The sequence below is a fragment of the Somniosus microcephalus genome, chromosome 15 (assembly GCF_052327205.1).
Source record: "Somniosus microcephalus isolate GS21.2 chromosome 15, FLI_Smic_1.0, whole genome shotgun sequence".
NCBI lineage: Eukaryota > Metazoa > Chordata > Chondrichthyes > Squaliformes > Somniosidae > Somniosus > Somniosus microcephalus.
Genome location: NC_141001.1, coordinates 86734274 through 86760581, shown reverse-complemented (window position 1 = coordinate 86760581; position 26308 = coordinate 86734274). Strand labels below are relative to the sequence as shown.

General features: G+C 43.2%; 1 protein-coding gene across 2 annotated transcripts in view; it reads right to left on the bottom strand.

Annotated features, from left to right (window-relative positions):
- LOC147107063 (very-long-chain 3-oxoacyl-CoA reductase-B-like) overlaps positions 1 to 26308 on the bottom strand; it is a 195716-nt gene that overhangs the window by 97785 nt on the left and 71623 nt on the right. For both annotated transcript variants that reach the window (XM_086008090.1, XM_086008089.1), the window contains exon 4: positions 729 to 839. In XM_086008090.1, the coding sequence (XP_085864216.1) occupies positions 729 to 839 (111 nt within the window). The remainder of the gene's footprint in view (positions 1 to 728; positions 840 to 26308) is intronic.

The window sequence follows — 26308 nt, the reverse complement described above, 5'->3', positions numbered from 1 at the left end:
GAATTGTGATTAATGTAAAGCAAGGAGACCACAAGGACCCCAACATCTCCCTTCCCTAGGTAGAAGTTAGGACTGGTGTCACTGGGTCTGTTGATCGCATGAGCAATCGCTGCCTCTATCTATTCTCCATCGGACCTTCGCTATGGTACTTGAAGCCTCTCTGAAGTTGGTGTAACCAGCATGGGAAATCCTGTTCAGGATAGCCTTCCAAACAAAATGGTCACATAAGCCCTTTCTAGATTCATGCATCAGCTTTGACGTTTTATGCCTGGTGAAAATGTTAATATTTTAGAAGAGTTTGAAGATTTTCTACATCGCTAGCACATGCCAAGTTCAAAATGATGCCCTACCAATTGCTCCATGAATTTATCCAGTGTTGACTAACAAAGCAAAATTTTTCAAAAGCTTTCCAAAACAGAGAGGGGGAACACAATCAAAGATTGCTATACAGTACTTCTACAATTTTCAGTGAATAAAACAATGAACTTTTTCTGGTCTGTAGGCTTGTTGTCCAACCTGGGGTGGGAACAGGTGTGGAGGAAACTCTCAACCAAAGCATAACATCCAGTGTTAACTCTATCTCATGGGATTAAAGCAATGCCCCATTTTTAAGAAATAATAAAACCTTTGTTTGTAAATCCAGGCAATAACACAAGTTGAGGCTTTGAGCATTGCAACAATATGCAAGAATTTCAGGAATAGCAACTCCTTTATCCTGCAATACATACCTAGGACACCTATCTCTAGTCCAGCCAGACCAGCCTCAATAACCTTGTAGATCTCAGCTCCTTCTCCAAAATCCACAGTGATAGTCTTTGTTTCAACTTTGAATTGTTCTCCTGGAAGACAAGAGACTTTTTATGCATACTACAACTTACTCAATGGCTGCAGAATTACACCATTTTGAAGGAATAGATGGAGTTAGTTCAAGGTACAGGAAACTCTCGATTTACCAGCAACTAAATAACCGGAAATCTCGGTTAACCGGCAAAATTCAAGAGTAGGTTCAGGTAAGTTTTACTTCATATTGTACTTGCCTTCCTCGATCTGTTGCTGTGCAAGGGTGTGGCTGCAGCTGTTGCTAAGCTAGAGACGCTTGGAACTTGTGGCCATTGTTCTGCACCTGTAGTTAAGCAACAGGGTTTGTTGCTTTATACGGAGCTCTCAGCTCTCCGTATCTTTTACTATAGCTGTCGGTTATCCGGAATTTTTGATGAACCGGCACCACGGCGGTCCCGGATAAAAAAAAGTTTCCTGTACATGAACCAAATTGCTGTTGCATGAGCTTGGTCTAAATCAGTTCTTTTAGGAAATGTTAAGTATTTAATTTCCCAAACATTTTAAACTGCTTATTTTGTTTAAGTATCTAAACTGTAATGGTACATAGCATTTTAAAAGCAACACAACCTTTCCAACCAACCATTCATTGATGCTTTTCAAATGTCTAAATACTGCTGAAGATGTAAATTGACACAGGTAGACACCCAATGGTGTTAATAATTACAATTATGCAGAGTGGATGTGGACTAAAGGAAGAAAATTCAAAGTTAACCAATTGGTGCTGTTGGCAGATTTCCCGTGGTTACAGTCACAACAAAGGGTCGTTAGTCCTGCAATAATAACCTCTGATTCAGGCCGAGCGCTTTTAAACAAGCTTTAATATACATTGACCAATAACAGTATTGTTCTTATACAACGGTTCTACAGTATTACATTAAATGACAAGTAATTAACACAACCGGTTTCCTCCATGAAGTCCAAGCTGATCAGACTTGCAGCTTTGTGGGGCTACTGTCAAGGCGAAAGGACTCCAGACTGTCCACGAGAGCACTAACTGAGGGAACAGGTTCTCCCCTTATACTGTTCTTCTACCTTGGGCTGCATATTTTTTTGAGGATGTAACTGGTATAATAGATAAGGGAGAACCAGTGGATGTGGTGTATTTGGACTTTCAGAAGGCTTTCGATAAGGTCCCGCATAAGAGATTAGCGTGAAGTTAAGGCACATGGGATTGGGACAAGGTATTGACTTGGATAGAGAACTGGCTGGCAGACAGAAAGCAAAGAGTTGGAATAAACGGGTCTTTTTCCGAGTGGCAAGCATTGACTAGTGGGGTACCGCAGGGATTGGTGCTAGGACCCCAGCTCTTCACAATATATATTAATGATCTAGACAAGGGAACTAGATGTAATATCTCCAAGTTTGCAGACAACATAAAGCTGGGTGGGAGTGTGTGCTGTGAGGAGGATGCCAAGAAACTCCAGGATGATTTGGACAGGTTGGGTGATTGGGCAGAAGCATGGCAGATGCAATAAAAAGTGGATAAATGTGAGGTTATCCACTTTGGTGGCAAAAACAGGAAGGCAGATTATCTGAACGGCAATAGATTGGGAGAAGGGGAAGTGCAACCACCTCTTAGAACCCTAGGATGTCGGCCATCAAGTCCAGCAGATTTGTCAGTTTTTAGCCCCATTAATTTCTCAAGTACTTTTTCTCTACTGATATTAATTACTTTAAGTTCCTCACTCTCATTAGCCACTTGGTTCCTCATTATTTTTGGTATGCTTACCACACCATTAAATGAAACTAAATAGTGTTAATATTCAACTTTCTCAAACGTCTTTCAATACCACATACATTCTATGTAACTTTTAATTAAAACAAAAAAATGATTTTGCTCAGCATAGGCACTTCCATTAGAAAGTGCATATACTTGGAATGCAATTATGAATAGGCAAAGATCTTGCAGACAAGTCATTTTAGTATGTTAAAAATAATTCTGCAGGTCTAGAACATCACGCTCACTCTCTCATCTCCTAGAAATAGTTTTCAGAGTGACCCCAACAGTGGCCTCAGAAGGTGGGTATCCTGGCAAGTAGGGATGTCGCATGGTGCCCAGGAAAGGGGAGAAAATGCTGCTACAAATTTATGAAGCTGCTGCAGTTGTAGTAAGTACATTGTAATGAGTCTCTCTCTGGGTAACTCCGTGCATACAGCACAGGTAGCGTCACAGCCAAGTGATAGTCAATCTTAATCATCTCAAGATAGCCAAAAGATCCATTGCACTCAAGTTGCAACACATTTTCTTACTGAAATTAGCAACTGAAAAATTGGTTTATTGTATTGTGGAGGATAAAAAGTGAATATTGCAAGGTTGCAACTGCCCCAAGATGCAAAACATGTCAATAGTTCACAGCTCGAGTGTGGGTCTGAGGCTTTTGTAGAAAAAACAGTATCCTAGCCACTTAAAAATAATGTTACATTAATGATGTTATCGATACAGAAAGACTGGTTTGAATAGTGAGCTAGCAATCAATATAATAAAGATGCTATCCATTATATAATTTCTTCTTATCTAGGCAACAACATTGAGCACACAAACCTCCCCCCCACCTCCAGGATTAATGGGACCATTATTACATGGATACAAAATTGGCTAAAGGACAGAAAGTAGCGGTGAATGGTTGTTTTTCCAAACTGGAGGGAAGTGTGCAGTGGTGTCCACCAAATGTCGGTGTTGGGACCATTGCTCTTTTTGATGTACATTAGTGACTTCAACTTGGGTGTATAGGGCATAATTTCTAAATTTGCAGACATACGAAACTCGGAAATGTAGTAAACCGTGAGGAGATCAGAACAGACTTCAGGAGGACTGGTGAAATGGGCAGACACATGGCAGATGAAATTCATTTTGGTAGGAAGAATGAGGTGGCCATCTAAACAAAAATAGTACAATTTTAAAGGGGGGTGCAGGAACAGAGACCTGGGGGTGTATGTACACAAATCTTTGAAGGTGGCAGGACAAGTTGAGAAGGCGGTTAAAACTGAATATGGGATCCTTGGCTTTATAAATAGAGGAAGAGTACAATAGCAAGGACGTTATTCCAAACCTTTATAAAACTCGGGATAGGCCCCAGCTGGAGTATTGGGTCCAATTCTGGGCACAATTTACAAAGGATGTCAAGGCCTTGGAGAGGACGCAGAGGAGATTTACTAGAATGATGCTAGGGATGAGGGACTTCAGTTACATGGAGAGGCTAGAGAAACTGGGGTTGTTCTCCTTAGAGCACAGGAGAAGGGGAGTTTTGATAAGTGTTCAAAATCATGAAGAACTTTGATAGAGTAAATAAGGAGAAACCATTTCCAGTGGCAGAAGGGTCGGTAACCAGATTTACAGTAATTGGCAAAAGAACCACAGGCGACATGAAGAAAATACATTTTACACAGCAAGTTATGATGATCTGGAATGCACTGCCTGAAAATGTGGTGGAAGCAGATTCAATAATAAACTTTCAAAAGGGAACTGGATAAATACTTGAAAAGGAAAGAATCTGCAGGGCTGTGGGGAATGAGCAGGGGAGTGGGACTCATTGGTTAGCTTTCAATTAAGCCAGCACAGGCATGATGGGACAAACAGTCTCCTTCTGTGCTGTATCATTCTATGATGGACACGACTGCTGCCAACGAACCAGAAGCTGTGTAAAAGCGTTCTATGCATGCGCGCTTCCGGTTTGCTATGCGAGCAGGCTCGTTAAATTTATTTATAAAAGCCGGGAAGCGAGTGTGCTCGTTTAAAAAAACAGAATCATCATGGTTCCGGTCGTTGGAGCTTCCAGATTAATGCACAGTACGCTTCTGCGCAGCTTCCGGTCGTTGGCAGCAGTCACTCCACTCTGATTCTGTAAGTCTAGGTGCGGAGTATCAAATGAGTAGCTTGTGTTGGCCGATTCTCTTCCCTCCCGCCCCCAGCACAAGGATATTGAAGCCTACTGTAATGCATCCACGACCACTCAAACAAAATCGGCAAAGAATAGAAATCAAACCTAGTACCTCCCAGACCCATTTCTGTGCTATCCCAAGCAGAGAAAGTTCTGTTAATCATGAGGGGCGTCACAAATTCCAGAGTTATTTTGCCATAACAAGTAATTGGTCCACATGAAAACCAGGTCACTTTGGTGCATTTTTAATAATTCTGGAGAACAAATCAAAAACCAATTGCCAACTACAACCAAGTGGTAGGTAGATTTTGTTTGAATGAAGATTAGACAGAACAATAATTAACTGGCAACTGAGTGCCTGTCTGAGATTTGCAACCTTAATGATAACTGTTCATTTAATTTTTTTAAAGAAATTCCCTTGTAGTGTTATCTTCAGTTTCTGACCAGAGAAGGAATTGTAGCACCATGTTCGGGAGAAGCAATTGGAAAAACCATCCTTTAGGACACACTTGTGTACACTGGAATAAGTTTTCATTAGGATAGGAATTTTGAAGTGAAGACAATTCAAACTGAAAAAAGTTTACATTCGTGTTCTTTACACCAAGCTGCACGGCAGCAACTTGCCAAGGCTTCTTCGATGGCACCTCCCAAACCCGCAACCTCTACCACCTGGAAGGACAAGGGCAGCAAGTACATGGGAACACCACCACCTCCAAGTTTTCCCCTCCAAGTCACACACCATCCTGACTTGGAAATATATCGCCGATCCTTCATCGTCACTGGGTCAAAATCCTGGAACTCCCTCCCTAACAGCACTGTGCGAGTACCTTCACTACACAGACTGCAGCGGTCCAAGGCGGTTCACCACCACCTTCTCAAGGGCAGTTAGGGATGGGAAATAAATGCTGGCCTTGCCAGCAACGCCCACATCTCAAACGAATAAAAAAAATAAAATCCCTTTCATTAAAAACGAGTAAGTTTCAAAGTCGGACATACACATACATGTAAATCAGCTAAAAAATTTCAAATTGCACATTTTTCCATTTTCCTTCTACAGTGTTGCCTTGCAAACCATACATGGAGTACAAATTATAATTCAGTGGTGTTAAAGACTGTTACATTGTAAAAATGCTATTTGCAAACAGAAAGTACTGAATAAAATAAACTCCAAAAGACTGTTGCACTGTTTGCATTTGGAGTTGCTAGGACTGCCAAATTATAATATTTAGAAGCATTATTTAAAATACATTGCATATCCCATTTGCTGCAATCAAAACCTGCCAGGTCAATTCAGAGTCCAATTCCAAGCTACAATGCAAACAATTAAATAGTATACCTGGAGAGGAAAAAAAAAAGTTGGTGGGCATTTTACAACAGCCTGCTTATTGTACTGCTTTAATCAGTTTCTGCCTCCAGTCCTCAATGCAGGCTAGAGCTCCCTCTAGTGACACATATGGATACTGCAACACTTCAAAATAACTGGCATTCTGTAGATCCTATTCCCACCTGCCCCTCCAAAAAACCTGGGCAGAGGCCTTACATTGCTGTGCAATATCAAAATAGCTTGAGTTTTAGCAGTGGTATGCTTCATTCTTTGAAGCTATCCTTCATATAGCACAGGAAACCAACCAACCAGAGAAAGCAAACATTTTTGCATTCCATCCAATTCACACACAACTTCTCCAAATTTGCCTAAAAGCACAAGAGGAAGCCAAGAAGCAGTGTATTATATAGGCAGAATAATGAAAATGCTTAAAAAATTGCCAATCCAATTTGTAACAAGCTGAATAGCTACAACCGTCAAGCAACCCTCAATGCATTTAAGGGGAAGCTAGGTAAGTACATGTGGGAGATAGGAATAAAAGGGAGAAAGTGGCAAGAGGCTCAAGTAGAGCATAGACTGTTGCGCCAAATGGTCTGTTTCTATGCTGTAAAATTCATAAGCAAATTTGTAACTGAAGGACAATACAATTTCACTACTCCGACTGGAGTGACAACCAAGTTAGCTCTTTTACAACTTACTGGCTTTTAGACAAGCCAACACTACAGCATACAAACAGCTGTGGCTTGTCCTCCTTACAAGAACATCGGAACCAAAAAAAACTACCATTCAAGTCCAACTTTAGAACTCAATCTGATCACTTTTCATCTTTTTCCTATCCAAAACACAACTTCTACACTTCGTTCAATCAACAGAATCAGGACTTTGTGCGCTGGGTGCCCATCAGTTCTGCGTGTTGATCGCTCGGTCAGTTATCTCTTAGCTCATGGAATCCTGAGTCATGTCCCCTCCATTTCTCTATTTTTAAAAACACAATAAGTTATTTCACTATTTTACAACACCTGGATCACATTTCCTCACCTTCCTAGCTTCATGTCTTTCGCTCTGCCTCCCAAATCCTCCTCAACCTACCTGCATAACTGAATGAGCTAAAAATCCTTTTGCTAACCTTCTGAATATTTTCCACTGCCCCTCACATATGGCAGCAAATATGTAATCTCTAAAGTACCAAAAACTCTTTCTGGACTTATTGTAGGTCTACTATTGCCCCATAAACATTTTATTTACCTTGTCACCTGCTGACATGTACAGCAACATCATTTTCAAATGCTTGATCAACCATTACTGCTAGAATTTGTTTTCCAGACTCATTATCTAATGATATTTCTATTTTATAAATAGATTTTCTATTTTTAATGCTAACATATGTATTACTGAATGCTATTGGTGAATCATCTACTGTTAAATTACAGCTTACTTGAAATAGACAGCATCGTGACATTTAGTGAACGACATGCTTTTTGAAAAAAATCTTTAATGCAAGGTCAGCAAAAGTAAATGTGTCGATTACAAACCAAATGAGTCTCAATTACAAACTCAACTATTAAAGGGGTAAATAACCTTTGTAATAACAGGTTATTTGTACAGACACTAGGACAGCTGATTTCCATAAACCAATATACAGATGCTTTCTATGACCCTCAGAATTTTATCTGGGACATGAAATAAAATTTAAACGGATCGTCCCCACAGCACTTCAAGAGACTAATGCAGGCCCTCTTTTTCAAAGAATTATAATTGAAGTTAACGGTTTTCAAACTTGAGCATAAATTGTACTATAAAACCATTCAATAGAAGTGATGGCCAGATTATAAAATTTAGAAAATCAGTTTATTCACAGTAGCTATATGAAATCAGAGTTATAAATAGTGGCACTATTAAGTTTAAAAACTATGTAGAACTGAACACAGATTAGCACCTGATGGATTTTCACCATCATATCTATCGGTTTAAGATAGATGCTATAAATCAGCTACAGAAACTTAGAAGGCTTGCCTTGAAATGTGATTTCAGAATAAATTGCTAGGTCACACCAGCTATTTTATACCCCAATATTGGCAACACAACCCATGGAGACTGGTCACCGAAAATTGAAATCTAAAAATAGTCCACAATGCAATACATCTTGAGCCAAAAAAGCAAGCTATACAGTCCCGATAATTCGCCTTATGAACTGACCTGATGGGAATTGGGTTCAGCTGTAGCAGATACTCAGTTGATGCTGGGGCACCGGTAGAACATAATAAAAGCCATTCCGTTAAGGCCCTTTTACATTACAAGTATGCGACCAACAGCAGACATGTGGCCTCCTGGCATTGGTTGCACTTTATAAAGCATGAAAATTGAGGAGAACCAATGGAAGTGTAGATCCATGAATATGGGGAAATCAATGAATCTACCATCTGGTTAAGGGTGCCTGTTCCAGCAAAGTAAACGTGGAGAGCCAGTCTCATGTGCTTGTACTCTAGGTCACTGTACAAAACGTCCAACAGAGCTATGGAGCATCGCAATAGCTGCCAAGCGTAAGGGTCAGGAGGTAAACGAACAGCACACATGGGTAACATGACTAACAGCCTACCCAAACAGAAACAAATAAACCTGGGAAATGTACAAGCATCTTTATAATCTCAATTCAGTTAAAATAAATGTATGCCCTTCAGATTTCTACTTCAATGCAGTAGCACATATTGGATTGGATATTCCGATCCCTACGGGTGTGTACCCACCCGTAGGGACATTGGAAATGCTGGTTTCAGGCATGCACAGCACATGTGCTGAAAGCCGGCATTTCTGATCTGTCAAGAATGCTCGACAGATTGGACGCCTGTCCTGGAGAAGGGCCTCTGTGGGCGATAGTTCCGCTTTCTGGAGCCGCTCCACCCACAGAAAACCCTTAGAAATCTTACGCCTGGTAAAAACAGGCGCAAGGCCTGCTTTTACCAGGATAAGAGTTGAAAAAAGTAAAAATGAAATCCCCCCCCCCACTCATTTATCATTTTAAAACACTTAAAAAAAGAGGTACATTTATTTTTAGCCCTGTAAAAAAATTTAATTTCTCAAAATGTAATTTGTTTAAAATATTTATTGGAATTAACTAATTTTAATTTTTTTTTAAATGTATTTAATGTTTTAAAGTGTTTCTGGGGTGATCTCCATTCATATATTTGACAGGTCTGTCAAGTGTATGAAGGGAGATTCCTTTCTTTGATTGGCGACTTGCGAACTACTTGCGCCTCTGGGATACGTGGGCCCTGCGCACTTGGAGTCGGAGAGGACCAGGGTCGGAACTATTCGCACCTCGGGAGCCCTCCGGTAAGTGCGTAGATTTTTCCCCAGATCGGAGGCCTCTGCACGCGGGAAGCCTCCGATCGGAAAATACGGCCCAATAACATCTAAAAAAGGTCACAAGGCCGTCAATGGACAACGGTACGACTAGGGTACAATTAAGGTGGCAGTCCAAATTTAGGTTACCCATTGGCTGAGGAAAGATTAGCAAGGCCAGGGAACATTCTGCTCTTTGAAGAGAGTCAGGGATCACTTGCATTCACCTCAAAAAGCAGATGGGGCCTCAGTTTAACTCATCTAAAAAATGAAAAACAATGATGTTGAATTTTATGCAGCTGTTAAGGAGTGTGGGGAGGATGTTGGAGTGCAGCAATATAATTTCATGGTTCAGATGGGAACCAATATCCTTGCGGGGAGGTTTGCTAGCACTGCTGGGGGGGGTTTAAACTAACTTGGCAGGGGGATGGGGTACAGAGTGGAGCTATAGTAGGGGGTGATTTACAGCCAAATACAGAGGAAAAAACAAGTCAGCTGGGAAGGCAGAGCAAATATGTGAAGGCAAAAGGGAATATGGCAGGGCTGGAAGGCATTTATTTTAATGCAAGGAGTCTTGCAAATAAGGTGGATGAACTGAAGTTGTTGTTGAACACATGGGAGTACGATATTGTTGCTATCACGGAGACATGGTTGAGGGAGGGTCAGGACTGGCAGCTCAATATTCCGGGGTATAGAATCTTCAGGCGAGACAGAGGGGGGTGTAAAAGGGGAGGGGGTGTTGCAGTATTAATTAAGGAGTCAATTACTGCTGTAAGGAGGGATGATATATTAGCGGGTTCCTCAAATGAGGCCATATGGGTAGAACTTAAAAACAAAAAGGGGGCAAGCACTTTGCTGGGAGTGTACTATAGGCCCCCAAACAGTCAGGGGGAGATAGAGGAACAGATATGTAGGCAAATCTCAGAAAAGTGCGAAAATAATAGGGTAATAATAGTGGGGGATTTCAACTTCCCCAATATAAATTGGGATAGTCAGAGTGTGAAAGGCTTAGAGGGTGCAGAATTCTTAAAGTGCATCCAGGAGAGCTTTTTGAGCCAACATATAGAAAGTCCTACAAGAGAGGGGGCGATACTGGACCTAATTCTGGGGAATGTAGCTGGGCAAGTGGTGGAAGTATCAGTAGGAGAGCATTTTGGCGACAGTGACCATAATTCGGTGAGATTTAAGGTGGTCATGGAAAAAGACAAAGACGGCCCGGAAATAAGGGTTCTAAATTGGGGGAAGGCCGATTTTAATATGATAAGGCAGGATCTGGCCAAATTGGACTGGGAGCAGCTACTTATAGGAAAATCCGCATCAAAACAGTGGGAGACTTTCAGAAGGGAAATAGAGAGAGTACAACGCCAACATGTTCCTGTAAAGGTCAAGGGTGGGACCAACAAGCAAAGGGAACCTTGGATGACAAGGGATATACAAAAATGCATTAGAAATAAAAGGGGGGCTTTTGGCAGTTACAAAAGACTAAAGACGGAAGAAGCCCTAGAGGAGTATAAAAAGTGCAGGGGCATACTTAAAAAAGAAATTAGGAGGGCGAGGAGGGGCCATGAAATAACACTGGCGAGCAAAATAAAGGAAAATCCTAAGATGTTTTATAAGTATATTAAGGGCAAGAGGATAACCAGGGAAAGGGTAGGGCCCATTAGGGACCAAAGTGGCAATCTGTGTGTAGAGCCAGATGATGTAGGCGGGGTTTTAAATGAATTTTTTGCATCGGTGTTTACAATGGAGAAAGACGATGCAGACATAGAAATCGGGCAAGGGGGCTGTGACATACTTGAACATATTAGCATCGAGGGGGAGGAGGTGCTAGCGGTTTTAGCAGGCCAAAAAGTGGATAAATCCCCAGGCCCGGACGAGATGTATCCCAGGCTGCTGTGGGAGGCAAAGGAGGAGATTGCAGGGGCTCTGACACAAATTTTCAGAACCTCTCTGGCCACAGGGGATGTACCAGAGGACTGGAGAACAGCTAACGTAGTACCATTATTCAAGAAGGGTAGCAGGGATAAACCAGGGAATTACAGGCCAGTGAGCCTAACATCTGTGGTAGGGAAATTATTGGAAAAAATTCTGAGGGACAAAATTAGTCTCCACTTGGAGAGGCAAGGATTAATCGGGGATAGTCAGCATGGCTTTGTCAAGGGTAAATCATGTCTGACAAATCTGATTGAATTTTTCGAGGGGGTGACTAGGGGGGTGGATGAGGGAAATGCTGTGGATGTGGTTTACATGGACTTCAGTAAAGCTTTTGACAAAGTCCCACATAGGAGACTGGTCAAGAAGGTAAGAGCCCATGGGATCCAGGGTGCCTTGGCGCGTTGGATCCTAAACTGGCTGAGTGGCAGGAGGCAGAGGGTGATGGTCGAAGGTTGCTTTTGTGACTGGAAGCCTGTGTCCAGTGGGGTACCTCAGGGATCGGTGCTGGGTCCCTTGTTGTTTGTGATCTACATAAATGATTTGGATGAGAATGTAAAAGGTATGATCAGTAAGTTCGCAGATGACACGAAAATTGGTGGGGTGGTAAATTGTGAGGAGGAAAGCCTCAGGCTACAGGACGATATAAACGGGTTGGTCAGATGGGCGGAAAAGTAGCAAATGGAATTTAACCCTGAAAAGTGCGAGGTGATGCATTTTGGACGGACAAATAAGGCAAGGGAATACACAATGAGTGGTAGGACCCTAGGAAGTAGGGGGTCAGAGGGACCTTGGTGTACATGGATCCCTGAAGGCAGCGGAACAGGTAGATAAGGTGGTTAAAAAGGCATATGGGATACTTATATTCTATGCCTCGGCTAATGAAGGCAAGAGCAGGGAGGTTATGATGGAGCTGTACAAAACGCTGGTGAGGCCACAGCTGGAGTACTGTGTGCAGTTCTGGTCGCCTCACTATAGGAAGGATGTGATTGCTTTGGAGAGGGTGCAGAGAAGATTCACCAGGATGTTACCTGGGATGGAGCGCCTCAGCTATGAAGAGAGGCTGGACAGGCTGGGGTTGTTTTCCTTGGAGCAGAGAAGGCTGAGGGGGGACCTGATTGAGGTGTACAAAATGATGAGGGGCATAGATAGGGTAGATAAAGAGGAACTTTTCCCCTTAGTAGGGGGGTCAATAACAAGGGGGCATAGATTCAGGGTAAGGGGCAGGAGATTTAGAGGGGATTTGAGGAGGAACTTTTTCACCCAGAGGGTGGTTGGAATGTGGAACTCAATGCCTGAAAGGGTGGTAGAGGCAGGAACCCTCACAACATTCAAGAAGCATTTGGATGAGCACTTGAAATGCCATTGCATACAAGGCTATGGACCAAATGCTGGAAAATGGGATTAGACTGGACAGGGATGGATGGGCGGCGCAGACACGATGGGCCGAAGGGCCTCTTTCTGTGCTGTAAAACTCTATGACTATGAGATGGCAATACAAACCATGGGCATATCGGACTTCCGCCACTGCAAGTCCAATGCACGCCCAGGGCCTTCTTAAAAAAAAAGTTATTTAATACAAAAGTACCTTTATTATTTTTCCAGCGTTTTCAGTTGTTATTTCAGATTTCCAGCATCCGCAGTATTTTGCTATTTTATTATCCGCTAGCTCATTGCAATCTATACAATTAAGACATCCCTGTGTTCTACTTGGTGTTCAGAGCAGCAACAATGTTTCTAACCGCCCCAAGTCTGGAATTAAAGATTGCTACGGTCATTCATGTTCGGGGGGGGGGGGGGGGGGGGGGGAAAAAGAGAAAAGGAGTAAAAAGGAATGTGACAGTGGTAGGCGACAGGATAGTCAAGGGGATAGATACTGGTCTCTGCAGCCGCGACTGGGTGTTCCAAAGGTTGCGTTGCCTGACCAGGTTAAGGATATCTCCTCGTGGCTGGAGAAGAGCTTGGAGTGGGAGGGGGAGGATCCAATTGTCGTGGTCCACGTAGGAACCAACATAGGTAGAACTAGGAATGAGGTTCTGTTGAGGGAGTTTGAAGAGCTAGGATCCAAATTAAAAAGCAGAACCTCAAAAAGGTAATCTCTGGATTGTTACCTGAGCCATGTGCAAATTGGCATAGGGACAAACAGATTAGAGGTTTAAATAACAACAGAAAATGCTGGAAAAACTCAGCAGGTCAGGCAACATCCGTGGAGAGAAATTTGAGTTGACGTTTCGGGTTGGACCCTTCTTCAAAACTGGAAAGAAAAGAAACTACATCGGAGGCAGGGCTGCGATCGGACAAAAGAATAAAAGAAACAAAAGAAGTAAAAGAGATTAGAAGCTAGACGAGATGGTAATAGGCTGGGATTAGGTGTAAAGTGTACTGGCAGGGCAAAAGATAGCTGCCAGGTGTGAGAGAGAAACAAAAGGAAAAGGGGGGGGGGGGGGGAAAAAGGAGTGGAACAATTACAAGAGAAAATGAAATGCGGGCCGGGCTTATGATCTGAAATTGTTGAACTCGATATTGAGTCCAGAAGGCTGCAGACTGCCTAAATTGGAAGATGAGGTGCTGTTCCTCGAGTTTACGTTGAGCTTCCGTGGAACAATACAAGAGGCCAAGGACGGTGAGGTCCGAGTGGGAATGGAGCGGTGAATTAAAATGACAGGCGACCGGAAGCTCGGGGTCACCCTTACGGACTGAACGGAGGTGTTCCGCAAAGCGGTCACCCAATCTGCGTTTGGTCTCCCCAATGTAGAGGAGACCGCATCGTGAGCAGCGAATACAGTATACTAGATTGCAAGAAGTACAAGTAAATCGCTGTTTCACCTGGAAGGGGTGTTTGGGGCCCTGGACAGTGGGAAGGGGGGAGGTATAGGGGCAGGTGTTACATCTCCTCCGCTTGCACAGGAAGGTGCCAGGTGAAGAGGAAAGGCTGTTTGGGGTGATAGAGGAGTGGACTAGGGTGTCTCGGAGGGAGCGGTCCCTGCGGAATGCTGAAAGGGGAGGGGAGGGGAAGATACGTTTGGTGGTGGGATCACTTGAGGTAGCGGAAATGCCGGAGGATGATCCGTTGAATGTGGAGGCTGGTGGGGTGAAAGGTGAGGACAAGGGGAACCCTATCGTGGTTCCGGGAGGGAGGGGCAGGGGTGAGGGCAGAAGTGCGGGAGATAGAACTGACACGGTCGAGGGCAGTGTCAACCACAGTAGAGGGGAATCCTCGGTTGCGGAAAAAGGAAGACATGTCTGAAGCACTGGTGTGGAAGGTGGCGTCGTCGGAGCAGATACGGCAGAGGCGGAGAAACTGGGAGAATGGAATAGAGTCCTTACAGGAAGCGGGGTGGGAGGAAGTGTAGTCCAGGTAGCTGTGGGAGTCAGTGGGCTTGTAGTAAATATTGGTCGATAACCTATCCCCAGAGATGGAGACGGAGAAGTCGAGGAAGGGAAGGGAAGAGTCCGAGATGGACCATGTGAAGGTGAGGGAAGGGTGGAAATTGGAGGCAAAGTGAATGAAATTGTCAAGTTCGGGGCGACGGCAGGAAACTGCACCGATACAGTCATCAATGTATCGGAAAGAGAGGTGAGGGAGGGGACCAGAGTAGGTTTAAATGTATGGCTGAAAGTGGTGTGGGAGGAAGGGGTTTCAGTTCATGGGGCACTGGCACCAGTACTGGGGAAAGAGGGAGCTGTTCCGTTGGGACAGGCTTCACTTAAACCGGCTGGGACCAGTGTCCTGGCAAACTGAAAAACTAGGGCAGTAGGCAGGGCTTTAAACTAATGAAGGGGTGGGAGGATTCAGGAAAGAGTAAATTTAAAAGCGGCGAGAGAAATGGCAAGGCTCTGGAGCAGAATTTTGGGTAAAAAATCAGCAGAGTGGGTCAGGAAGGGAGAGTAACAAAGGTAATAAGGCATCAGTGACTAAGGTGACATCAGGGGGAAATAGAAATGTCAAAGCTAAAGCATTCGCAACAAAATAGATTAATAGCGCAGATAGAAATTAATAGATGTGATCTAATATACATTACGGAGACATGGTTGCAAAATGGCCACGGTTGGGAACTAAATATTCTAGGATACTTAACTTTTAAAAGAGATGAGCAAAATGGAAAAGGAGGAGGGGTAGCCCTGATAATAAAGGATGGGATAAAGACAGGAGAGAAAGGATCTTCGCTCTGACAATCAAAAAGTAGAATCTGTTTGGGTGGAGCCAAGAAATAGCAAGTGTCAGAAAACATTGGTGGGAATTGTTTATAGGCCCCCAAATTAAAAACCAGAGCGTGTCAGGAAGGGGCAGAAGGTATGCAGTAAAAGGTAAAGTAATAAAAAGGGCAAAAGCAGGAACTAAGTGTCACAAAACATATTTGAAAGTTCTCTATCTGAATGCACATAGCATTCGTAACAAAATAGACGAGTTAATGGCACAAATAACTACATATGGGTATGATCTTGTGGCCATTACAGAAACATGGCTGCAGGGTGACAATGCCTGGGAATTAAACATACCAGGTTATTTAACGATCAGGAAGGACAGGCAGGAAGGAAGGGGAGGTGGGGTGGCTATGTTAATAAAAGGAAGGAATCACTAATACAGAGAAATGATATTGGGTCAAAAGATCAGGATAATGAAACAGTTTGGGTGGAGGTAAGGAATAATAAGGGGAAAAAAAACACTAGTGGGCGTAGTCTATAGGCCTCCGAACAGTTGCAACTCTGTTGGACGGAGTATCAATCAGGAAATAGTTGAGGCTTGTAATAAGGGAGCATCTATAATTATGGGGGATTTTAACTATCATATTAATTGGACAAATCAAATTGGGCAGGGCTGCCTTGAGGATGAGTTCATTGAGTGTATTAGGGATGGGTTTCTTGAGCAGTATGTAACTGAACCGACCAGGGGGCAAGCAACCTTAGATCTGGTCCTGTGTAACGAGACAGGATTAATTAAAAATGTCCTAGTAAAGGATCCCCTTGGAATGAGTGACCATAACATGGTTGAATTCCATATTCAATTAGAGGGTGAGAAGGTTGGATCTCAAACAAGCGTGCTAAGCTTGAATAAAGGAGACTATGAAGGTATGAGAGCGGAATGGAGTAGAGTGGATTGGGAAAATAGATTAAAGGGTAAGACGATACATGATCAGTGGTGTACATTTAAGGAGTTATTTTACAACTTCCAAAAAAAAGATATTCCACTGAGAAGAAAAGGGTGTAAGAAAAGACAGCCATCCGTGGCCAAGTAAAGAAATTAAGGATAGTATTCGACTAAAAACAAGGGCATATAAGGTAGCCAAATCTAGTGGGAGGATAAAGGATTGGGAAAACTTTAAAAGACAGCAAAAAGTAACAAAAAGATTGATTAAGGGAAGATAGATTATGAAAGAAAGTAGCAAAAAATATAAAAACAGATAGTAAGAGTTTTTATAGTTATATAAAAAGTAAAAAAGGGTGGCTAAAGTAAATGTTGGTCCCTTAGAGGATGAGACCGGGAAATTAATGGTGGGAAATATGGAGATGGCAAAAACACAATGAATATTTTGTATCAGTCTTTACAGTAGAAGACACTAAGAATATCCCAACACTGGACAAACAGGGGGGGGGGGGGGGGGGGGGAGGAGCTAAACACAATCAAAATCACTAAGGAAGTGGTACTCAGTAAAATAATGGGACTCAAGGCAAATAAATCACCTGGACCTGATGGCTTACATCCTAGGGTCTTGAGGGAAGTGGCAGTAGGGATTGTGGATGCATTGGTAATAATTTTCCAAAACTCCCTGGACTCAGCAAAGGTCCCGGCAGACTGGAAAACTGCTAATGTAACGCCCTTATTTAAAAAGGGCAGTGGACAAACGGCTGGAAACTATAGACTGGTTAGCCTAACATCTGTGGTAGGTAAAATATTGGAGTCCATTGTTAAAGAGACAGTAACAGGACATTTGGATAATCATAAAACCATGCTGACTTTGTCCTATTAAATTATGAAGGGGAAGTCATGTTTGACAAATTTGCTGGAGTTCTTTGAGGAAGTAACATATAGGGTGGATAAAGGGGAACCAGTGGACGTAGTGTATTTAGACTTCCAAAAAGGCATTTGACAAGGTGCCACACAAAAGATTATTGCTTAAGATAAAAAATCACGGGATTGGGGGTAATATTCTGGCATGGATAGAGGATTGGCTATCTAACAGAAGGCAGAGAGTTGGGATAAATGGTTCATTCTCAGGCTGGCAATCAGTAACTAGTGGTGTTCCGCAGGGGTCAGTGCTGGGTCCCCAACTCTTTACAATCTATATTAACGATTTGGAGGCGGGGACCGAGTGTAACATATCAAAGTTTGCAGATGATACTAAGATGGGAGGGAAAGTAGTGAGTGAGGAGGACATAAAAAACCTGCAAGTGGACATAGACAGGCTAAGTAAGTGGGCAGAGATTTGGCAGATGGAATACAATACTGGAAAGTGTGAGGTTATGCACTTTGGCAGGAAAAATCGTAGAGCAAGTTATTATCTTAATGGCAAGAAACTGGAAAGTACTGAAGTACAAAGGGGTCTGGGGGTCCTGGTGCACGAAACTCAAAAGGTTAGTATGCAGGTGCAGCAAGTGATTAAGGCGGCCAATGGAATGTTGGCTTTCATTGCTAGGGGGATAGAATATAAAAATAGGGAGGTATTGCTTCAGTTGTACAAGGTATTGGTGAGACCGCACCTGGAATACTGCATACAGTTTTGGTGTCCATACTTAAGAAAAGACATACTTGCTCTCGAGTCAGTACAGAGAAGGTTCACTCGGTTAATCCCGGGGATGAGGGGATGGACATATGAGGAGAGGTTGAGTAGATTGGGACTCTACTCATTGGAGTTCAGAAGAATGAGAGGCGATCTTATTGAAACATAAGATTGCGAAAGGGTTGGATCGGGTGGATGCGGGGAGGATGTTCCCGATGATGGGTGAAACTAGAACTAGGGGGCATAGTCTTAGAATAAGGGGCTGCTCTTTCAAAACTGAGATGAGGAGGAACTACTTCACTGAGGGTGGTAGGTCCATGGAATATGCTGCCCCAAAAAACTGTAGAAGCTACATTACATAAATTTAAAACAGAAAGAGACAAGTTTCCTAGAAGTAAAGGGAATTAAGGGTTATGGGGAGCGGGCAGGAATTTGGACGAGTCTAGGTTCGTATCGGTCATGGCCCTGTGGGTAGCAGGCGGGCCCAGGGGCCGTGTAGCCTGATCCTGCTCTTATTTCGTGTGTCTAATTCTGTTAGATTCAGGAGATGGTTCTGTGATAGTAGATTGGCGGTTAGGATCAGATCAGCCATGATCTTATTGAATGGCGGAGCAGGCTCGAGGGGCCGATTGGCCTACTCCTGCTCCTATTTCTTATGTTATGTTCTTAAACAGTAGTTGTAATGTAGGGCAGAGTATAAATCAGGAAATTAGAGGCACATGTAACAAGGCTAATACAGTAATCATGGGGGACTTTAATCTACATATAGATTGGGCAAACCAAATTTCCAGTAATAGTGTGGAGGACAAATTCATGGAATATACAGGAAACTTTCGTTTACCCGGAGGTTAAATGTCCAGAAAGCTCTATCTACTGGCAAAATTCAGGAGTCGGTTCAGATAATTTATTTTCTTTTCGTTGCTTCTTTCCTCCAGTCCTGGCTCTGCAAGAGTCTCTGTAGCTAAGTAACAGCTTCAGCTAGACGCTTGCAAGCTGCGCCGACTGTTTTGAAGCAACAGGGTTTGTTGCTTCACACGGAGCTCCGTGTGTTTTAACATTAGCGCTGGTTTCTACGGCAGTTTTGAACTAACGGCACCAGCTCGGTCCAGTCGGTGCCAGATACCAGAAAGTTTCCTGTATGCAAGATAGTTTTCTACATCAGTATGTTGAGGAACCTACTAGGGAACAAGCCATTTTAGATCTAGTACTGTGCAATGAGAAAGGGTTAATTAATAACCTTGTAGCAGAGAGGCCTTTAGGGAAGAGTGACCATATGATAGAATTTTATATCGAGTTTGAAAGTGATTTAGTTAAATCTGAAACTAGGGTCTTAAATCTAAACAAAGCAAACTATGTAGGTATGAGGGGTGAGTTGGCCAAGGTAGATTGGGAAACTACATTAAAAGGTATGATGGTAGATAAGCAATGGCTAGCATTTAAAGAATTGATACATAATTTACAACAAATATGCATTCCTTTAAGGCACAAAAAACCCCACAGGAAAAGTGGTCCAACCGTAGCTAACATGAAGTTAAATTATAGCATTAGATAAAAGGAAAAGGCTTATAATGTTGCCAAAATGAGTACCAAACCAGAGATTGGAATCTTTAGAATTCAGCAAAGGAGGACCAAGAAATTGATAAGGGAAAATAGAATGAGAGTAAACTAGCAAGAGACATAAAAAAGACTGTAAAAGCTTCTATATGTAAAAAGGAAAAGATTAGCAAAAGTAAATGTGGGTCCCTTACAGGCTGAAACAGGAGAAATTATAATGGGGAATAAGGAAATGGCAGAGAAATTAAACATTGTGTGTCTGTCTTCATGGAAGACACAAAAATCATCCTGGAAATAGTGGAGAACCAAGGGTCTAGCGAGAATGAGGAACTGAAAGAAATTTGTATTAGTAAAAAGAGTGCTGGAGAAATTAATGGGACTGAAAGCCAATAAATCCCCTGGACTTGATGGCCTACATCCTAGGGTTTTGAAGGAGGTGGCTATAGAGATAGTGGATGCATTGGTTGTCATCTTCCAAAATTCCATCGATTTTAGAATGGTTCCTGAGGTTTGGAAGGTAGCAAATGTAACCCCACTATTTAAGAAAGGAGGGAAGAGAGAAAACAGGGAACTACAGACCAGTTAGCCTGACATCAGTAGTAGGGGAAAATGCTAGAATCTATTAAGGACATGGTAATAGGGCACTTAGAAAATAATAATAGGATTGGGCAAGTCAACATGGATTTATGAAAGGGAAATAATGTTTGACAAAACTGTTGAGTTTTGAGGTTGTATCTAGCATAACAAGCTAGATGTGCCAAATGACCTACTCCTGCTCCTATTTCTTATGCTGTCATCAAGCCTACAATACTCAGTGGAAATCTGCACCTGCTTTCAGAGAGGACCATGCCAATTGATCCTGAAAACAGTCTTGCAGTAGAGTGTAACTATATTTGGAAAAGGTAACTCATGAAGGACAGATCCTATGAACGGTCCAGCTGCAACTGGTCATGAGAAACTTTAGCTTCTGTAAGAAAGTCAGGGCTTCCTGGATGAAGGTTCTTCCCAAGTCCTGAGATAATGCTTGGATGAGCCATTCTAAATTTTGGATCGGACGTGAAACTGCAATGTGCAAAGAAAACCTACTAATGAGCACCTCAGTCTGGTGCAAAATATTCATAGCTTACGGCCTAAATATTAAAGCATAATGGTTGTGCCCATGGAAAAGTACAAATCGGAGCTCCACAAACATCACCTCCCCTTGTATGCTTGTGTGAAAGCATTATAATTTAAAAGATTCTAATACCCCTCTCCAAAACAGGATGCCCCAGGTAAATCCAGGGGGAAGGGGCAGAAATAAACAACCAGACTAGCAGTAGAACCTTTCCATTTTCCTGCCCTAATGGAACCGGCTTTACAAATGGAACCTGCTTTACAAATTGTAAACCTAGTAAAAGTACTCACCCATGAAGCCACACTGCAGACAGACAAAAGTCCACAAGTATGGTATGTTCAGACATTCAATTTGGTGTGCACTTCAAGAGAACAGCAGAGCTGTCAAAATTGCTCAAGCCCATTCACGGGCTGAGACATGTGCAGCAGGCCCCAAGCCTCTGCAAACAGATCAGATCTGAAAGGAAGCACCAGGGTTAGGCACAGCAGAACTTGAAACCTCATTTTGCTCAGAGTGCTGGCCTTGAGACCATCTTAAGATTCTGGTTGATCAAGCTCCTGTGACAGAGTATACTGAAGGAAATCACTGCTAGGTTCTGTTGCAACAGTTTCTGAGAACTCTTACCATGAATATAGTTGCTAAGCTTGAATCCCACGACTTTGAGGTAGCTCTATTCCAGGTGAATTGTTCTGAAGCAGATTCGTGGTAGCATAATTGTGTCCGGCAGTGTCTCGAACAAGACACTTAAAAGGGAAGATCCTGGACTACATCTACCTGGGAATTTTTCTCCATTGGTAAGGTTTCCCAGTCTCTCGAATAAACTCAGGATCAGAGACTGCAGTGCCTTGTGGTACCTCATGTAACCTAACTTCATTGTCTTCAATTCATGTATAATACATTAGTAAAGCAGGCTCACATGCTTGAAGTGGTCAGATTATGGCCAAGTCTACCGCAAGGCAAACTCCCAGCACACAGCTACTCTCCGAACACAAGAACAGCAGGTCTAACTTACCATTACCAAGCTAATAGTTAGTCGATTTAAAGCTATGACCGTCAGAAGTGTGCCTCATTAGGCTAAAAAAAGTAATCTTAAACATTGAAGATCAAAATAGATTGAGACTTTGCAATATCGTTGAAGACTTATGACTCCTCTTTTAGCAACAGAGTTCAGAGGTAATTTACTAAAGTGCTTTCATAACTGTTAAAAATGGGAAAAATTCAACTGAATCAAAGTTTACACTAATCATGCACCAAAAAGATTTTCCCTAAAACAAAAACCAAGAAGTGCACTTCTGGGCAAAAACTACCATAAGCCAAACTAATACTCATACCAATATTACAGATGCAAGGTATTAACTGACCAAAATAAACCAGAAATGTTTTGCTTTTAATAACATTGATCAGTGGGCAAAATATTTTTAGGCAATATTTAGCCCAAAGCTCCATCAGTATTTATCAAGCCGGTGTAGTTGTTTCAGTAGACTAGTTATTCACTTTGAACCTTGTTGTAAAGCTGTAATGGAAATATAGTATCTGGTTTCATGAATTTTCTTTAAGTATAGCAAACTTTTTTTTTTTTTTTTTTTATAAACTCAAAGATCTTTATGTAAAAGACCGCCCATGCACTCATTTCCCCATTAACATTTTCCAAATGTCTGTATAAAACATGACCTAAAACACTATGGATAAAGCAGCTTACGGATTAAGAACATAAGAAATAGAAGCAGAAGGCAATACGGCCCATTCAATACGATCATGGCTGAACTTCTAAATCAAATTTCCCACCCTATCCCCATATCCCTTGATGCCCAAAATCTATCGTTCAGTCTTGAATATACTCATCGGCTGAATACCCACAGCCCTCTGGGGTAGAGAATGCCAAAGACTGACAACCCTGAGTGAAGAAATTTCTCATCTCACTCCTAAATGGCAGATCCCTTATCTTGAGTCTACGACCTAGTTTTACACTCCCCAGCCAGGGGAAACAGCCTCTCAGCATCTACCCTGTCAAGCCCCCTCAGAATCTTATATGTTTCACTGAGATCACCTCTCATGCTTCTAAACTTCAGAGAACATAGGCCCAATCTATTCAATTCTCCTCAGAGGACAACCCTCTCATCCCAGAAATCAATCTAGTGAACCTTTGTTGCCCCCCGCTCTAAGGCAAGTATATCCTTCCTTGGGTAAGGAGACCAAAACTGTACCCAGTACTCCAGATGTGGTCTAAAATTGCAGCAAGACTTCCTTACTCTTAGCCTCCAACCTCTGCAATAAAGGCCAACATACCATTTGCCTTCCTAATTGCTTGCTGTACCTGCATGTTAACTTTGTGCTTCATGTACAAGGACCCCTCTGAATACCAACATTCACCTAAATAAATTCTGCTTTTTCATTCTTCCTACCAAAGTGGATAAATTCACACTTCCCCACATTTTACTCTGTCTGCCACCTTCTTGCCCACTCACTTAACCAGTCTATATCCCTTTGCAGCCTCTTTGCATCCTCCCCACAGCTTACTTTTCCATCTAGCTTTGTATCGGTAGCAAACTTGGATACATTACACTCGGTCCCCTCATCCAAGTCATTGATCTAGATTGTAAATAGCTGAGGCCAAAGCATTGATCCTTGCGGTACTCCACTAGTTATACCCGGCCATCCTGAAAAGGATCCGTTTATTCCTACTCTCTTCTGTCCATTAACCAATCCTCAATACATGATAATATTTTACCCCCAATCCCATGAGCCCTAATCTTGTGCAACAACCTCCTGTGTGGCACCTTATCGAATGACTTCTGAAAATCCAAATATACTACAAGTAGACTATCCTTTATCCGAAAACCTCGGGACCAGCCGTGTTTCGGTTTTTGGAAAATTTCGGATTTCAGAAGGTATTTTATAAGACTGGGAAATTTGTCGGGGGTGGGGGTCGGCGGTCGGGGGCACGACTTACGCTGAACAAAACCTTTCGGTTTTCAGAGGATTTCGGTTTTCGGAAGTGCGGATAAAGGGTAGTCTACCTGTACATCCTTAATAAATAGATTTCAGCATTTTCCCCGAAGGAGGTCAGGTTAACTGGCCTATAGTTCAGTGTTCTCTCTCCCTCCTTTCTTGAACAACAGTGTTATATTTGCTACCTTCCAATCCACAGGGACCTTCTAGAATCTAGGGAACTCTGGTATATCAAAACCAATGCATCCACTATTGTAATGTATATATCGTTAAGTTTGTGGGGGGGGGGGGGGGGGGGGGAACTACTTTTTACAGCTCATGTATACTGCAGTGCCGGCAGTAACCACACCTGTATATAGCACTGAGTAGTAATCTGTACAGTTCAGTTCCAGAGTGAGCCACGTTGAGTAAACACCTGTTGTACCGTTCCCCTGCAGTCTTCTGTCTTATTACTCTTGGACACAACCTTGGCGAAGAGACAAATTCGATCCTACCTGCAACTCCATCACCTCCCAGGGATTCGTTCCTGGAGACCAGTAGATTGGAGGTCAAGGCCAGAGACACAGGCGTCGACCACGGGCAACCGCCCAGTCATCCAGCAGAGACTCGAGAATTGCGGGGGAGGCTGTTGAGCCAGGCTTGGCTTTCCAGTCGCGGTGGTCCAGCGAAACGGGCTGGCAACAGGTAGTGCGCAGACCCTTCCCAGACAGCGGCGGGCTAGAGCCCGACCGAGCGGCACAGCAAAGGGCCGAGCAGCGTCGACGGGGGAGAGGGCAGAGCGCACAGGGTGCAACCGGTGTTCAGGGGCCGAGCAGCGTCGGCGAGAGAGAGAGACGCGCAGAAACCCGCGAGGCGCCGCCATTGCCACGAGGACCGCCGAGAGTGGCGTTGGCAGCAGCGCAGGAGAAGCGCACGAAACCTACAGGGCACCGCCATTGCCACGAGGACCGCTGAGAGCGGCGTTGGCAGCAGCGAGGGGAGGAAGGAAAGCGCGGGAGACGCCATTTTAAACCACACCCAAAATACCAAAGAGTGGCAGTATCACCGCATTTGACAATGAAGTCGAAGATTGGACTACATATGTCGAATGAATAGAGGTATACTGCAAGGCAAATGAGGTGTCAGATGACAAGAAAGTGCCAGTATTGTTTAAATTTAATGGGTGCAAAGACGTATGGCTTATTACGAAATCTAGTGACCACAGTGAAAGAGAGTTGAAGACATCGTGACGATACTACAGGAACATTTAAACCCCACACCACTGCTGATAGCAGAAAGATTCAAGTTTCACAAACGGAACCAGCATAAGGATGAAAGCAATGCTGAATATTTAACAGAACAGAACTGTGCAAACTATCGAAACACTGCCAGTTTGGAACAGGACTGGCAGATACCTTAAGGGACAAGTTTGTGTGTGGGCTTCAAAGTGAAGGAACCCAGAAATGGCTTTTATCAGAAAAAGGACCTTACGCTGGACAAGGCTTTCAGCATTGCAGTATCATATGAAGCAGCAGCACGGGGCGCTGCAGAGATACAACAGAGACCGCAAGAATATGGCACAAACGAAATGTCATACAGAACAGAGAAGTGCTATCGCTGCAGCAGAACAACACACGACCACAATGATTGCTGGTTCAAAGACAAAGTGTGCAGACAGTGTGGAAAAGTAGGACACATAGCACGAGTCTGCAGGTTGGGAAAGAAAACCAGCAATAAGAAATCTCCAAAAGAAAAGTACAAGGTGGTGCATAAGGTGACGGAGAATAGTTCAGACGAAGAGTGATACCGACTCCGAAAACAGGGATCAGAGTTGTCTGAAACAACAACATAATGTGATCAAAACGGAGGATCACCGAACCATTTGGGTCACTCTCAAGATAGCAGGAGTCCAGGTAAAAATGGAATTGGACACAGGATCAGCCCTAACAGTCATAAACCGACAGGACTACAAGCGGCTATTCTCATACATACCCTTGAGAGACACAAAAATTATTTTGAAGACGTACATGGGGCAAAAAGTCTACCCCAAAGGAAAAATAAGGGTGACCGTTATATGTAACGGTAAGGAAACACCAGAACTAGACCTGTATGTACTGCAAGATGGAGGACCACCATTACTGGGACGTGAATGGATCTGGAAAATACAGCTGGATTGGCATTCCAAACAAGCACTGACTGGCTGCCAAAAAGGATGACGACGTCACACCTGGGAGACTGTCAAAGACCCTAACCGACGCGCAAGAAGTGTTCCAGCAAGGACTCGGAACACTAAAAAGGCATGACAGCAACAATTAAAGTCGAAGAAAACGCAAGCCCAAAATTATTAAAGGCCAGACCGGTACCGTATGCGATCCGCCCAGCCGTCGAAGCACAGCTCAAGAGTTTGGAACGTGCAGGAGTACTGTCCAAGGTAGACTGGGGCGAGTGGGCTACACCCATCGTCCCTGTGGTGAAAAAGTGTCGTTGAGCAGCACGCCTGGGGAACCAAGGAAGGTTCGCATCTGTGGGGACTTTAAGGCAACAGTGAACCCGGTCCTTCACACCGTACAATATCCACTTCCGCGGATTGAAGATATTTTCGCCTCGCTATCTGGAGGGAAACGCTTCACTAAGATTGATCTGGCCCAGGCGTATCTGCAAATGGAGGTAGAAGAAGCAT